At 49.4% G+C, this 16082-nt stretch overlaps 1 protein-coding gene across 8 annotated transcripts in view; it reads left to right on the forward strand.

Moving 5' to 3' along the window:
• RALGAPA1 (Ral GTPase activating protein catalytic subunit alpha 1) overlaps positions 1–16082 on the forward strand; it is a 1128412-nt gene that overhangs the window by 648218 nt on the left and 464112 nt on the right. For all 8 annotated transcript variants that reach the window (XM_069638431.1, XM_069638437.1, XM_069638433.1 and 5 more), the window contains one exon: positions 5757–5912. In XM_069638431.1, the coding sequence (XP_069494532.1) occupies positions 5757–5912 (156 nt within the window). The remainder of the gene's footprint in view (positions 1–5756; positions 5913–16082) is intronic.

The following is a 16082-nucleotide window of genomic DNA, read 5'->3' on the forward strand; positions in this document are numbered from 1 at the left end:
GGCCCAGTACCTAAACTGGCTAAAGTGGTGTGTAATTTAGGGATTAAGCTGTCTGAATCCCTGTCCATGGAGGCTATATATGGTCAGGCTTTGTTAAGCTCAAACAACAAATAAAGTTCCCCCCTTTATTCCAGGCACATTTCATGCTCATATCATGGCAGCTTGTGTAAATGGGAGCCTGGACTACTGTAACGACATCTACTTGGCTCAACCTTCTTTCCTCATACAGCGCCTGCAAGTGCTGCAAAAAACACTGCAGTGCGTCTGGTTACACACATACCTGTTGGAACAGGTGTTACTAAGGCCAGACAATCTCTCCACTGGCTTCCAATTGCAGCTCGGGTAGAATTCAAGGCACAGTGTATTATGCGCCGTGCCTTAGGTGGGAAAGGATGCTTAGCTATGCAAGAAAAACTGAACAGATATCTCCCGGCTCGCTCCCTGAGATCCTCAAATGCAGCTTTGCTGCGGTACCTAATATAAAAAGGAACGACTGGGAGGCCGTGCTTCCTCAGTTGCAGGGTCTAGGCTTTGGAATCAATTGCCGGAAAAGTTGAGGAAAATCAAGGATTTCATATCTTTCAAACAAAATTTTGAAAACTTTCCTTTTCAGATAAATTCTGCCTCTCATGGTTACCCCATTATTTCTTACATCTGTCTTGTTACCAGTTGTTTGAGGCGCCATGATGCCTTGGGTGAAAGAACACTATATAAATAGCTGAATGATTGATTCAAAGTAGGTTGCCCTTACTTTCCCCATGTTATTACTATGGGTAATCTCTACTGCTCCTAGTGGCCGCCTCCTTGTCTCAGTATTTATTGGAAATGGGGAGGAGGAGATGGGAAAGGGTGTTGGGGTACCCCTTAAAGACTGAGGGAGAAGGAGTTGGGGTGTCATAAGAAAGGGAGGAGCTGAGAAAGGTGTTTGTGAAGTGAATGGGAGATTGGAGGTTCTCCTGGCTTTGTGGTCCTAGAATGGAAGGGGTTTATTTTCTGGCATACTACTTCCTGTCACTGTTTTTCTGATGTAGAGGTGTGGGGTCTGATGAGGTTACCCATATTTTAGATGGATAAGAGGTGGACAGATATTGGTATCAGGACTCATTTTGGTCCTATTGGGGTTTTCTTTCTATCTCTGGGATACAGAACTATTTCCCTCTTCTCCCTTGGGTCATGGATGGCGAGATTGGAAGGAGAGCATGTGAGATTGGGACTGGGCTGACTGGCATTCATGCATCCCATGAAAGTGTCTGGGAATTTCACTTCCTTCTCGATTGACCCATTCAGATACCACGTCTTGCCTAGAGTATCCCCCCACCCCCTCGAGAATAATCCGAGACTCCCGTACCCAGGTGATCGTCCCTCGCCTGTCCACCCCTAGGGTTGGGATGCAAGAGTGATGGCCCTTCCCTGGCACCTCAGTACAGGATTATCAGAGTTTAAGTGGGAGAGAACCCCAAGGTTTCTCACAAATGGCAATGAGACCAAGAAAAAAGGGAGTGAGAGTAGAAAGGAAAGGGAGAAAGAAGTATAAAGTGAGTGGGGGTGTCGGGGTGAGAGAGTGACTAAAAAGAGTGAGTGATGAGAAAAGAGTGGGAGGTAGGAATTGTTGGAAATGGCAGCGAAAAAGAGGAGAGTGGTGGTACAAGCAGAGAGAGAGAGTGCACAAGGTTAGAGTGGGAGAGAGGCAGAAGACTAGGAGACCAAGGGATAAAGTGAGAGTGAAGATGATGCAGGGATGGAGAGAGGTAGACTGAATGAGAGAGGGAGAAAAGAGATGAGGGGAGTAGTAGAGTAGGTCCAGGGATAGGTGAAAGGTGAGCATGGGGTGGGGAAGAGATAGATAGAGAGAGAGGAATTGGGAAAATAATGAAGGAAGGACATACAATAGAGCAAGACCCTCAGGGAGATGAAGTAGGCTACAGCCTTTACACCCGCTCTAGGAACAGGTGTCATTATGTATTGTGCATTTGTTAGGCACTTATACAACAAGGAAATTGTTTCAAAGCGCCTACAGGGCAACAGGGAGGGAACATGGGATTGAAACAATGTATGCACTGGGGAAAAAGACAGACCTACTAAGTCTTGTGAGCATTCAGAGCGTGCAAGTGCAGAGGGAGGAGGGAGTGGAGGCTAGGTGCTGGAGTGCCTGTGCTCGTGGGTGAGCAGCAGATGCAAGTGCTCAGTGTAGTAAGTGTTAAGGAGCGTTGAGCTGCAATAAGTAATTTAGTGCAGCCCTACACTGGCGTAGGCCAGTGGGTGCCAAGGCGAGTGCTGTGTGTAGGCAGAGGCTGATGCGATTGGGTGTGAGAGGTGTAAGGACGGCATGGTATCGAAGTAAGACTGACACAAGTGATCACAGTTCAAGGGTGTTTATTGAAATTTATCAGGGGTGTGTCAAACCTAAATCTATGATGGGAGCAAGCTACGACCATCAAATAATAATCATGCAGTCCTAGTGGAGTCTCGTCAAAATAAAAGGATCCCCCTCAGCCGGGCTCAGATGCCCTTTTCTACCACAATCTCGTCTCTGGGAACGCACGGTTCGCCCTGGATCCCCCTCAGCCGGGCTCCGATCCATTTTCACAATTAGTCTCCCTCAGCCGGGCTCGGACCAATTGCAGTTTGTATGAGCTATCTAAAGATTTTCGAATATGCACAGGGTTTGGCTTGACCCGTTGCAGGACCACTTCGATTTTACAGTTCACAATTTTGCACTCTCAGTTGGATAGCAAATAGAGACCTTCTAATGAGCACCCACATGGCACAGGACCACTTTGTATATGACATCTACCTTGGTTTCAAAAGTTCAGTGACTCCTTGGATATTCAATTATATTCTCGTCGCTCATCACATATGCCTTGCACTCTTTTCTTTGCAGATTTCTTCATACATATTGCTGCTTGCAACCTTGGTTCTAACACAGACCGGTCTGCTATCAGTCTCACCGGCGGTGCAGACTTTACTGGAGCGGCTTTGTTGTTGGAGCCAAGGACAGTACCACAGCGGAATCGCTCCTCCGCACCTCAGTTATCGATGCGGGAGAGCCCCAGGTACCTTCGACCCACAATGCACCTTTCTTCAGCTTTAATTCCCGGACTTATGTTTCTTATTCTCGAGGGCTCGTGAAAGTAGCGGTTTTCTTCCTCTGAAAAGTCCAAGGGCAATTCCCTCCTTGCAACCCTTTCTGGTCTTGCCGTCTTTCTCCACCTATTAAACTGCCTTCTCGGAAATGTTACTTCATGTGTTTTGCCTTGTCCAGAGTGTGCTTTCGTGCTCCGCCTTTTATGCGTGTGGGGAAGTATGATGGAAGTCAGGTTTGTGTAATTATCAGTTATTTCCTGACTCTACCTGACCCTTGTGTTGGGACATATCCGGTATACGGCTCTGGTGTTAGTCCGTTGTCGCTCACGGTGAACTGTCAGTGAGAAAGTGTTTGTGTAGGAAAGGGGGGGGTTGAACTGTGGTTGGATGGGGCAAAGGGTTTATTGGGAAAAGAGATACTGCGCCTCACCCTCCGGTGTCCCACTTCCCCTCCCTGAGGACCCCTCGTCCAGTCCTCCCGCTCTGGTTCTCCCCCAGGAACTGGGTCCAAAAGCGATGGCCGTGGCCTGGCCACCAGAATGACAGAATCCCGGGGACTAGCTGGTGAGTCAGAGGAAGGGGAAGGCTGTTCCATAAGAGGGAGCCAGCTGAGGAAAGAGATCTGCCTCTGTCCCTCTGTTTACCCAAAATGCTTTACACACAGAGATATGCGACTGGAGGAACATAGAGGTCTAGGGTGAGAGTGTTTAGTAAGAGCATTTTGCAGACAGCATGGCCCCCAGCCCCAGACAGCCTTATGGATGATGCAGAGGGATTTGAATTGAATCCGTGCAGGAACTGGGAGACAGTGAAGAGTTTTTATGGCAGGACATATGCGGTCCCTGGCCTTGTCAAGGATAAGTCTGCTGCCCTATTTTGGATTAGCGGGAGGGGTCATAGAGAAAAAAATAGGGTAGATTCAAGAGAAGGCTATTGCAGTAGTAAAGCCTGGAGAGAACCAGGGCTTGAGTAACATTGAGCTTCTGGGGGAAAGTGAGAAAAGGAGGAATTCCTTTGAGAAAGTTGAAGTGGGACTTCCTACCAATGTTCAGAATGTGAGGGAGGAAGGAGAGTGAGGAGTTGAAGATGACTCTGGCTTTAGATGAAGCAGAAGGGGCAGAGCCCATAGGGGATGGCCAAAGTGAGGGGAAGAAAGCAGGAGCAGGGGTCCCAATAGGAAGGATCTCAGTCATGCTGGCATTGAGGCAGAGATCGTCGGATGTGCGCCAAGACTGGATGGCAGATAGGCAGTCATGGCTGATGGAAAAGGTAAGCGGGTCAGCGGGGAGTTTGAAGAAAAGGTGGGTCACATGCATAGCACTGGAAGTTAGCAGAGAAGGTGGAAATGAGGAGTGCCAGTGGAATAACGTTATTGTCAAAGAGCCAGGGGGAGAGGTTGGAGCCCTGGGGGACACCACAGGTTGAGAAAGAGGTAGGGGAGGAGAAGGCGACCATAATAAGCTGGGATGGATGGTCACTTAGGAAGGAGGTCAGCCAGTCCAGTGCCCGCTCCAAGATACCCAGGGTATCGTGGAGCCCTTTTATGAGGATGGAGTGGTTGACTGTGTCAAAGGCAGAGGAGAGATCAAGTAGAATGAGGACAGCTGGAGAGTTAGAGTCAAGAGATGCCAGCAGTTCTTCTTCACAGGTGTTCAGAAGAGCAGTTTCCGTGCCTCTGGATGCTCGGAATCCAGATTGATGGTGGTGGAGAGTGCCAACAAGTTCAGTGTGAGAATTGAGTTGGGGGAAGGCCAGTTTCTCCAATAGTTTCCCAAGGAAGGGGGGTGGAGATAAGGTGGTAGTTGGCTGGACAAGTGGGGTCTGCTGATGTTTATTTTCAGGAGAGGGCACACAAGGGAGTGCTTGACGGAGCAGGATCATCTTGGATAGTAGGGATTGCCTTTCATTAGTCCAAGTCTTCGGATCACTGTGGGGAGTAGGGACGCCTGGGCTAGGGTGGAGGGAGAGAGAACCTATGGGCATTGAGGAAGTCTTTGAACCCACCGCCACCTCCTCGCAAATACTTTTCCAATATTAATACATTTTTGAGAACCTGTACTATACTTGCCTGTGGATTTCTTAAGCCATCTGTGACTGCAATCATCGGCCTTTGAGCTGCAAAATTCAGGAGTATGGGGAATGTGGCATTCGATATGCGGTGCACTGCATGCAGCAGTCTGTGTATGTGATAAAATGGCAAAAAATAAGTACTGAAGAAAGATTGCTGACCCCTCTCCTGATAAACGTTTGGGTAATCCCTGGGCCAAGGCTGTGTTAGAGGAAGCCGACCATCAGTGCCAACAAACGGGTGTCACGCTTTGCCGCTGCTCAGCCATAGCTGGTCCGTGTGGTCTGAGTTGTAGGTATAAGGTTGTTGTCTTGTGTCTCTAGAAGGCAGATAAATTGATTGATGCCCCAGGGGGAGTTGGAGTAGATTGAGAGGTAAGAATTAAGCAGGATTAGAAAGGGACCAAGACTTTGAAATTGAGTACAGATTTGCCAGCAAATTCCTGTCTAAAGAGAAGGTTGAATCTTTACTAGTCTGGGACATTTTAGGTGATGTGGGAAAGGGCTGCCTCCTTCTCTGTGACCACTCTGCCTATTTGGATGCACTGTCGTGAGTGGCCTGCCACGCACACACTCATACTGTCTCTCCCCTTGTGATACTCTAGGCTACGATGCTGCCGGAGAAATACAAGCAGGGGAAGCTGCACGCTTATAAACTGATCTGCAAAATAATGAAGAGGCGGCAGGACGTGTCACCCAACCGGGACTTCTTGACTCATTTCTACAACATCATGCACTGCGGCCTGTTGCACACGGACCAGGTAACGTTTGACTTTGACCCTAGTGTGTTGCATCACACTACCTACTGCTACACGCTGGCCACATAGTCTGACATTTTGGTGGCCGCCAATTCTGCGAGGGCGAGGGCGGGGGGAGTGGAGAAATACCACATTTAAAAATGTGCAGGCTTCTTCCCAGGCAGACTCCAGGTTTGAATTCATGACTAAAAGCGGGCACCATTTATTAATTGATCTTATCATGTCATGGCTTCTGCTCCTATAAAACAGGCCGGTTGAGCCATTTCTGTATCGCATTCACTCGATACAGGAGCAAAGACTGGCCTCGGTCTGTTCCCTGGATTACATGTGGAGAGGTGGTGTTTGTAAGGTTCATCTCTATAATAAATCAAAAATGTAGTTTTGAATTTGAAGAAGCTGCACTATCCCGTACCTCTCGCAAGCAGCTGTGCCACATGTACTTGCTTAGGGAAACCAGGGTACATGGTGTGCTCTAGACCAGGCTATTTTTCTGTCCAAGAGTTTCCGTACATACCTTCTCCACTTCTGCAGGGGCCTGGCATGACTTTGGAGGGTAAAAAGGTACTTTTTAATTCAGCACGATTGCTTTCCAAACAACTGGACTTGGTAACATGACTTGCCTTTAAAGGGCAGGGTGCTGTGCCCGGTTAAAATTTCTACTTGATCTACAGAGGAAGATGTAGGGTGTATCAGGGGGCGATTACAGACTTTGCTTTGCTGACTTTTGAGTTGACTATCCAGGGGAAAAAGTGAAAAAACACATAAATTGACAAAGGATTTTCTAGAAGTCTAATCATTATTTTTTCCGTATGCCAGCTGGTTGGCTATTGGGAGGTGATAGTTTTATCTTGATTCATGTTGGCACTTTACCATCTAATGCTGTTGTCGGATGTAAAAATCTTTCCTTGGAAGGAAGATTTTCTTTTTCATCCTTCGCTTCAGAATGGTCTTTAGGCTTTTCTAGAATTTACCAGCTTCTTTAGAAAATGCCCTTTTACATGTTGTGACCGTGTTTCAGAACCAGCCCTGTGGGGCGGTTCTGAGAGGTCACCCTAGCTAGCGAACAGCATAGTTGACACTTGGGTCTAGCAAGACTGTCTTGTTAGTGTGGCCTGAAAAATAAGGCAGACATTCGGGAGATATGGGGGTGATGTAATAATGTAATCACCCACATAGCACTCAAATAAGTGGAGCAACTCAGGAATACAAAAGTATGCTAATGTATTAGGCCTTTTTTCGGCTTTAATAAGAAATAATGTGATACTCTGCACCAACCACTAGATGCCGGCTATGCAAAGAATCTGAATTTAAGCAGATACAAGCATCAGAAAGACAGTTACTGGAAGGTAATGTTCGACACACATACACAGTTGGCGATCTCAAAGTGAGATCACCTACAATTTACACTATGAACAGTAAAAACCCTTCAAACTAATGGAACAAGCAGAACTGTGAACCGTAAAGTGAAGAATCATTGCATTTAAACTCTAAACCATATATTCTGACAAATTAATATAAGGCCCCTATAACTTCAGCAGTCCTTCCCTAAGAGGTAAGGAGGCCTAGATCCTCAAGAGTCAGTGTGTCCGGTAAGAACCTGAGTAGGAAGTCACAAGTCTTAAAAGTCCCTTAAGAACAAGCTTTGGCAAAGCCAAGAGGTGAGTACCGTTCAAGAATGGAGCACTTTAGGAGTTTGAAGGGAAGTGAAAATAACTCTGTCAATCCAGCCATATTAGGGGTTACCCTGGAGGGGGTGGGCCGTGGCCAGAACTTCACCAATCTCGACCAGACAAGGAACAGTTAGGGAGTGGACTTGACACACCTACAAATCCCTATGGCGGGGGGAGGGAGGGAGAAAACAGGTATGTAAGCTCATGCCCAGAAATCAGATAAGTGAATGCTGGTAGGGTACTCGGAGTTGGATCACTGGGGCCACTTAACTTTGCCTTTGGTCCAGTCACCGGCAGTCATGGTATTGCGGATACAGTGGCTGTAGTTGGAGTTGCGTCTAGTCTCAACCAAACCCAAGTTCCACGCTCTGCTGAGGCAATTCCAAAGTTGTTCTAGCAGGACGGTCCAGGCACTTCAGGATAGCAGCCGCAGCAGGTCTCTTTGATGAGCCCCAGGACATGGCAGATACAGGCAGTAGCAAAGTTCACCCCGATCAAGGGGTGTCCGGCAAGACCCATGACAGCAAGCAGGTTTTGACTAAAGGAAAGCCCAATCTTCATTCTGGAGAGCAGCAGGAGGGAAGTTTTCTTCTGCCACAGGCCATCCACCTGGAGACTCCTGAGCTCCAGCTCAGGAATGTGACTGGTGCAGCGGAAAGGCCTTTTTCAAAACTGGGACATCTGATAGGATGGTCCAGGGCACCTTGTACTTCTCCTAGTGGCTGCGTTCTTGTGCAGGGGTCCAGACTGGTTTTTCCCACCAGTTCAAGGGTCAAAGCACTGACAAAGGTCTTCTAGGATTGCATCAAGACATGAACTCTAGAACTGAATCGCTGCTCAGATTGGTCATCCTCACCAAGTTGTTCCAGTAAAGCCTCATCGTCCTACCTTCCCTGTTACACACTGCTCTTCACTGTATTTATTATTAGGATATTTTGGTATTAATTGAGTGCAGACCTAGCTTTCAGAAGCTACGGAGGGCTTTGCAGAGGCAACAACATGACAGAGATACAGTGCAGGTAGGATACAGAGGGGCACGGAGAATAGGGGCAGACGACATCTAGTGAGTCAGGTGGCTTGGGGCAATGTGATGGCCTAGGTGCTGAGGAGGCGAGACTCCTTGAAGAGGTGGGTCTTGAGTTTTTTCTGAATTGTAGGAGCGTGAGCGTGAGGGTGAATCTGATGCTGTTGAGGAGGTTCCATAGTCTTGGTCCTTTCCTTTTTGCAGCAACAGATTTCAAGTCTGCACCTGTCCTGGCTTTTAGTAGTGGGCTGTCTGCCAGAGATTGAGTTTCTCCGCGAGGTAGCTGGGGGACTTGAGGGTGATTGCCTTATAGATGATGCAGCAAGACTTGAAGGTGATTTGTGCGTGCAGTGGGAGCCAGTGAAGTTCGATGAGGGCCGGGGTGATCTGCATAGATCTTGATGGGCGTGCGGCTGCGTGTAGGACACTTCTCATGGGCACAAGGGAGGATGACGGGAGGCCTTTGAGGAGGGCATTGTACCCATACAGGTGGAATAGGACCAGTGTTTGAACGCTGGATTTAAATCTGTCCGGAGGGAGGAAGGGCTTGACTTTACACACGAGGGAGAGCTGATACCAAGCTGCCATGAGCTTTCTTAGCTATGTGTGTCTTGGACGAGAGGTGTTCGTCGATGTGGACCCAGAGGGACTTGACGCAGTAGGTGAGCTCGGGTGTGAAGTCCTCATGGTTGATAGCCAGGTCTGTATGTGTGGGTGTTCAGTGTTTTTGGTGAGAAGTAGGATTTCGGTCTTCGAGGGGTTGAGCTTCGAGTATGCACTGGACGTCAAGACTATATCAGTCAGAGGCAGGTTTTGCGCCTGTGGATGTCCTTGGAGTGGATCTTGAGGTACAGCAGTGTGTCATCGGCATATTGGTGGCTGTGGATGTTGTGTGTGGCTAGGAGGGCTCCTAGCGGCTCCATGCATAGATTGAAGATCACTGGGGAGAGGATGGAACCCTGTGGGACTCCACAGGTGACGGGTAGCATTGGCGATCTAGAGGAGTCCGTCAGAACAAACTGCTGGTGGTGGGCGAGGTAGGACTTAAACCAGCCTAGGACAATGTTGCTGATCCTCATCCACCGATGTAAGGTGTCCACGAGCGCCTGGTGGTCTACTGTGTTGAAAGTGGCAGAGAGGTCGAGTAGAACCAGGAGGCTGGGGTGGCCATCGTCGAGGATGGTGAGGGTGTCATCGACCACCTGTGCGGTTTCCGGCTCCATGCTGCATGTGTGTCTGAACCCGGATTGGTAGCTTTGGAGGAGATTGTTGGTGTCGCTGTGATGCTGCAGTTGTGCGGCTACCACTTTCTCGATGATCTTACCTAGGAAGGGAAGATGGGTGATGGGATGATAGTTACCTAGGTTGTTGGGATCCAGAGTGGGTTTCTTTAGGAGAGGGGGATTTCTCCTGTCTTTAGGGTTGATGGGACGGTGCCTTAAGTTAGGGAGCTGTTGATGATCTCCAAGTAGGGAAGGAGACCTTCTGTGGGGTGGGTCTTGAGGATGGTTGCTGGGAGGATGTCATCTGTATACAATGTGGCTCTGAGGGCGAACAGGGTTTCTACCAGGTCGTCTGTAGAGAGTGTCTTGAATGTTGTCCAGGGTGTGGAGATTTCGCGAGGAGGGATGTGAGGTGGGTTTGTGGATGCAGAGCGGGTGTCTATATGCTGGCGAATCTTGCTGATTTTGTTGATGAAGGTGGTGGATTTTTTCGATGGAGTGTGGTATGGCAGGCCCTGGTAGCTGTTGACTCAACGCTTGACCACTTTGAAGAGGGCTCTGCTTTTGTTGTGGCTTCTGCTACGGTGTTCTGATAGTATGAGGCCTTGGCTGTGTTAATTAGTTATTGGCGGGTTGCTCAGAATTCAGCACCAGGTCGTATGCAGTCCTGAAGTGGCGTCACTGTTTCCGGATTACTTTTGCTGAGGTCAAGTTATTACGTGTAGCAGGGTGCTGGTGGTTTTGGTTTGCAGGTGCGAGGTTTCAGAGTTGTGTGTCGGTCGATGGCTGAGAGGGTGGCATTGAGTGCTTCCAGTAGAGTCTTGCAGTTCGGTTGGGGGTGGTCCATCCATGTGAGGTGGAGGTTGGCGAGGTCTTCCATGAGGGCTTCCACAGGAAGTTCTTGAAGGAGCTGAAGCTTTGTGAGATGGGTTTCTGCTGCGAGTGCTTGACTGGGGTGGTATGCAGGATGTTCAAAGGCACGGCCAGGTGGTCAGAACAGTCAAGCGGGAGATGAGAGCTGTCGTGGAGGGAAGGCAGTCAGGTGATTATATCGAGAATGTTAGCTTTCTCGTGCATTGGGTCTTTTGTGTGCTTTGTGAGGCTGATGGTGTCAAGAAGGCAGAGGAGAGCTTCCTTCATCGGTTTGGTGGCCTTGTTGCCTGGGAGGTTGACGTCACCTAGGAAGATGTTGGCGTTTGTGAGGGACATGGTGGTGACCAGGTCAGTTAAGTCTCTGGTGAAGGCAGTGTTGGGTTTGGGTGATCTGTAGATGAGATGGAAGGTGATTGTGTGTCGGGGAGAGCGAGATGTGGCAGGAGAGGACTTAAAAAGGAGTCAATGATGTTGATGTGAAGTGTGGTGAGGGCCACAAGGTCTTGTGGATGACTGCGAGGGCTCTGCCTATCTTATTCAGCCAGTCTGTGTTTGATGCTGTAATTGTCGGTGTAGGGGAGACATGGTATCACAAGTATGACACTGACACAAAAGATACAATTTGTAAAATCTTTATTAAAGTTTCTGGGTTTGGAAAAACTCCTACTTTAACCTATAACTAGGATGGGAGTATCTTGACCATCAAACGATAAACGATACAGTCCTAGTGGAGTCCATCAATTCAAAATTAACTATGCTAAAAAAAATAAAAATGCCTGCCCTATCTCTTGTACAACAAGTGTATAAAAGAGATATGTAAAGGAAAATCATTGTTCAAATATAAAGAATAAATATGGCTGAATCAGCTCTCCTCCCCATGTCAGACAGCACGGAATAAGACGGTCCCCGTAGGCAGGATGACACATTCTGGCTCTGGGTTTTAACACATAAACCGTTCAAAATGTGGATTGAGGCCTGCCTGGCCTTCCATGTTAAAATCTCTTTCCAGCCTTTCAAACAACGTTCAACAAAAAGTTCACGCTGGTCCCCCTGTGTCTGGCTTAGAGGTTTCACAACAAAAAGGTAATTAGTCCTTGCTGGGGGGCACCCTTCCCCAAGCTTATTACACTTCGGTCTCCCTCAGTCGGGCTCAGACCGCTTTTGGATGTTGGAGACTTTCAAATGTGCGTGGCTTCCTTTACAGACAAATGTACCTTTCATCAAGACTTTTGAGTGGACTTTTTTTCACCGGACCACTCCGTTACTCAGTAGCACTGATCTCACAGCTGTCCTTACTTCAATGTTCATTCACAGGTCTGCCTTTCCTCGCATCTCATCCACACGTGTGCAGCCTTCACTTACGATATAATGATGTAATTTCAATCTTTCTTTAAAGCTCAGTCTCTCAGGTTATTTGCCAACTCATCGGCTGTGTGTGTTTCTTTCTTCTCTTTATAATTTTCCAATTCACACGTCAAGGTTAGTATCACAGGTTTGGCCTTGCTTCCCCAACTCTGCCGTTCAACCAGGAGGGTCGCTGGCGTCCTTTAAACACAATGCAGCCTTCTGCTTTGGGATTTGGCCTTCTACGTGTATCTTTCGTGGTCTGTTGGAGGCAACAACCTCCTGTAGGGGACTCCCGGGGTTCTCGACCCACTGCTCTCGTCCACTTGAAGGAGCTTCTCTGTCAAATGGAGTTTGGCAATTCGGACCTGCAGTAGGACTTCACCGGGCAAACCAACGGTCCGAGAGTTGCAACAGCCGTCCTCTTCCAGCTCGTCTTCGGTTCTTTCGTTCCAGTGGTAGACTCTGCTTTCCAGTCCTAGAGACTCGCCTTTTAAACAGTTTTCTCCCTTTCATTCCAGCCTAGCTATCACTCGCCCAGCAGGGTGGCTGTCCTTGCTGGACACCTAGGAGACTAAGCACAGGGACTTTCGGGCACCTCCCTCCCTCCCTCACTTCCTGCCCACCCCAGACACTCAGGCACCAGAGGCGTTCTTCAGTCCTGAAGCCGGCCAAAGGCACACAAACAAAGGGACCAAACCTGGTTTGGCGCACAGAGACAAACACTAGAAGGACCTTTCCAAAAAGAAACGGCGAAAAAAGAAGACTGGGACCCGTTTAAACAAAGGGGCTTAAGGCACCATCTTGAAAAACATAGCTCCCGTGATTTTTAGCTATCGGTGTTCGTGGTCGGTAAAAATCATGGTAGTTCGTTGTAAAACCACTGCCACCAGCCATTTCAATAGGAAAGGGTAGCATTTGACTGCTACATGAGTATTTTAGACACAGGGGATACTATGTAACCCCTCCAGCACTCCATTGTAAGATGGTGTGTGCTGGGTCTATGAATTTGGAAAGACTAGTAAAGTAAATTTCACTTTACATTCTCTGGGAAACAGTAGTTTATCCCAGAGAAGGTATTTAAACCTTTGGGATGTCTAAAAAGACATCCCTGCGTCACTGCAGTGAGAGTGCTGTGTAACACACATGAAAGATGCCTATGGAGTTATCTTAAAACTCCAAAGTCAAAGAACGCAAATGTAAAACGCACATCAAAATACATGAGTGGGAAAAAAGGCTCAACCTCTTTCTAGATAAAAAATCAAGTCCTCAAAATCCAGCAAAGTTGCTGGGGTCTCTAAGGTGAAGGGAATTAGCACATCTATGAGAATTCCCCCTAACAGTTCCCTGCAAGATGACCTGCAATAGTCAAGCATTTGAATCTATGAAAATGCCAATACTGGTGAACTGTGCTGTTTAGTTAGAGGCAAGAAACCTGTTCATCCCTGTGCACCACACTCCAAGCTATAGGTCCTCTCTCAGCACTGTGTGCATTCCCCTGAGCTCCCTTTCCCCATAAGGGCTCAATACCTCTCGATGAGCTCTGGTTGCCCCTTTTGTGATCAGTACTTCACCCTGAGCTCCTCTTGCTCTTTCAGCACTGTGCATCTCACCCTGAGCTCCTGTTGCTCTCAGCACTGTACATCTCACCCTGAGCCCCTGTTGCTCTCAGCACTGTGCATCTCACCCTGAGCCCCTGTTGCTCTCAGCACAGCACTGTGCATCTCACCCTGAGCCCCTGTTGCTCTCAGCACAGCACTGTGCATCTCACCCTGAGCCCCTGTTGCTCTCAGCACAGCACTGTGCATCTCACCCTGAGCCCCTGTTGCTCTCAGCACAGCAATGTGCATCTCACCCAGAGCCCCTGTTGCTCTCAGCACTGTGCATCACACCCTGAGCCCTTGTTGCTCTCATCACTGTGCATCTCACCCTGAGCCCTTGTTGCTCTCAGCACTATGCATCTCACTTTGAGCCCCTGTTGCTCTCAGCACTGTGCATCTCACTTTGAGCCCTTGTTGCTCTCAGCACTGTGCATCTCACCCTGAGCTCCTGTTGCTCTCAGCACTGTGCATCTCACCCTGAGTGCCTGTTGCTCTCAGCACTGTGCATCTCACCCTGAGTGCCTGTTGCTCTCAGCACTGTGCATCTCACCCTGAGCTCCTGTTGCTCTCAGCACTGTGCATCTCACCCTGAGCCCTTGTTGCTCTCAGCACTGTGCATCTCACGTTGAGCTCCTGTTGCTCTCAGCACTGTGCATCTCCCCCTCAGCTCCTGTTGCTCTCCGCACTGCGCATCTCACCCTGAGCCCCTGTTGCTCTCAGCACTGCGCATCTCACCCTGAGCTCCTGTTGCTCTCAGCACTGCACATCTCACCCTGAGCTCCTGTTGCTCTCAGCACTGTGCATCTCACCCTGAGCTCCTGTTGCTCTCAGCACTGTGCATCTCACCCTGAGGTCCCATAGCTCCCTCAGCACTGTGCATCTCACCCTGAGCTTCTGTTGCTCTCAGCACTGTGCATCTCACCCTGAGCCCCTGTTGCTCTCAGCACAGCACTGTGCATCTCACCCTGAGCTCCTATTGCTCTCAGCACAGCACTGTGCATCTCACCCTGAGCTCTTATTGCTCTCAGCACAGCACTGTGCATCTCATCCTGAGCACTTGTTGCTCTCAGCACAGCACTGTACATCTCACCCTGAGCTCCTATTGCTCTCAGCACAGCACTGTACATCTCACCCTGAGCTCCTATTGCTCTCAGCACAGCACTGTGCATCTCACCCTGAGCTCCCATAGCTCTCTCAGCACTGTGTATCTCACCCTGAGCTTCGGTTGCTCTCAGCACAGCACTGTACATCTCACCCTGAGCTCCTATTGCTCTCAGCACAGCACAGTGCATCTCACCCCACGCTCCTGTTGCTCTCAGCACAGTGCATCTCATCCTGAGCTCCTGTTGCTCTCAGCACTGTACATCTCATCCTGAGCTCCTATTGCTCTCAGCACTGTACATCTCATCCTGAGCTCCTGTTGCTCTCAGCACAGCACTGTACATCTCACCCAGAGCTCCTGTTGCTCTCAGCACAGCACTGTGCATCTCACCCCGAGCTCCCATAGCTCCCTCAGCAGCACTGTGTATCTCATCCTGAGTGCCTGTTGCTCTCAGCACTGTACATCTCACCCTGAGCCCCTGTTGCGCTCTCAGCACTGTGCATCTCACCCTGTGCTCCTGTTGCTCTCAGCACTGCATCTCTCCCTGAGCCCCTGTTGCTCTCAGCACTGTGCATCTCACCTGGAGCCCCTGTTGCTTTCAGCACTGTACATCTCACCCTGAGCCCCTGTTGCTCTCTCAGCACTGTGCATCTCACCCTGAGCCCCTGTTGCTCTCAGCACAGCACTGTGCATCTCACCCTGAGCCCCTGTTGCTCTCAGCACAGCAATGTGCATCTCCCCCTGAGCCCCTGTTGCTCTCAGCACTGTGCATCTCCCCCTGAGCCCCTGTTGCTCTCAGCACTGTGCATCTCACTTTGAGCCCCTGTTGCTCTCAGCACTGTGCATCTCACCCTGAGCCCTTGTTGCTTTCAGCACTGTGCATCTCACTTTGAGCCCCTGTTGCTCTCAGCACTGCGCATCTCACCCTGAGCTCCTGTTGCTCTGAGCTCCTGTTGCTCTCAGCACTGTGCATCCCACCCTGAGCTCCTGTTGCTCTCAGCACTGTGCATCTCACCCGGAGCCCCTGTTGCTCTCAGCACTGTACATCTCACCCTGAGCCCCTGTTGCTCTCAGCACTGTACATCTCACCCTAAGCTCCTGTTGCTCTCAGTACTGTGCATCTCAACCTGAGCCCCTGTTGCTCTCAGCACTGTACATCTCAACCTGAGCCCCTGTTGCTCTCAGCACTGTGCATCTCTCCCTGAGCTCCTGTTGCTCTCAGCACTGTGAATCTCACCCAGAGCCCCTGTTGCTCTCAGCACTGTGCATCTCACCCGGAGCCCCTGTTGCTCTCAGCACTGTGCATCTCACCCTGAGCCCCTGTTGCTCTCAGCAC

Source organism: Ambystoma mexicanum, chromosome 14, assembly GCF_040938575.1.
Source record: "Ambystoma mexicanum isolate Mex_15411 chromosome 14, UKY_AmexF1_1, whole genome shotgun sequence".
Taxonomy (NCBI): Eukaryota; Metazoa; Chordata; class Amphibia; order Caudata; family Ambystomatidae; genus Ambystoma; species Ambystoma mexicanum.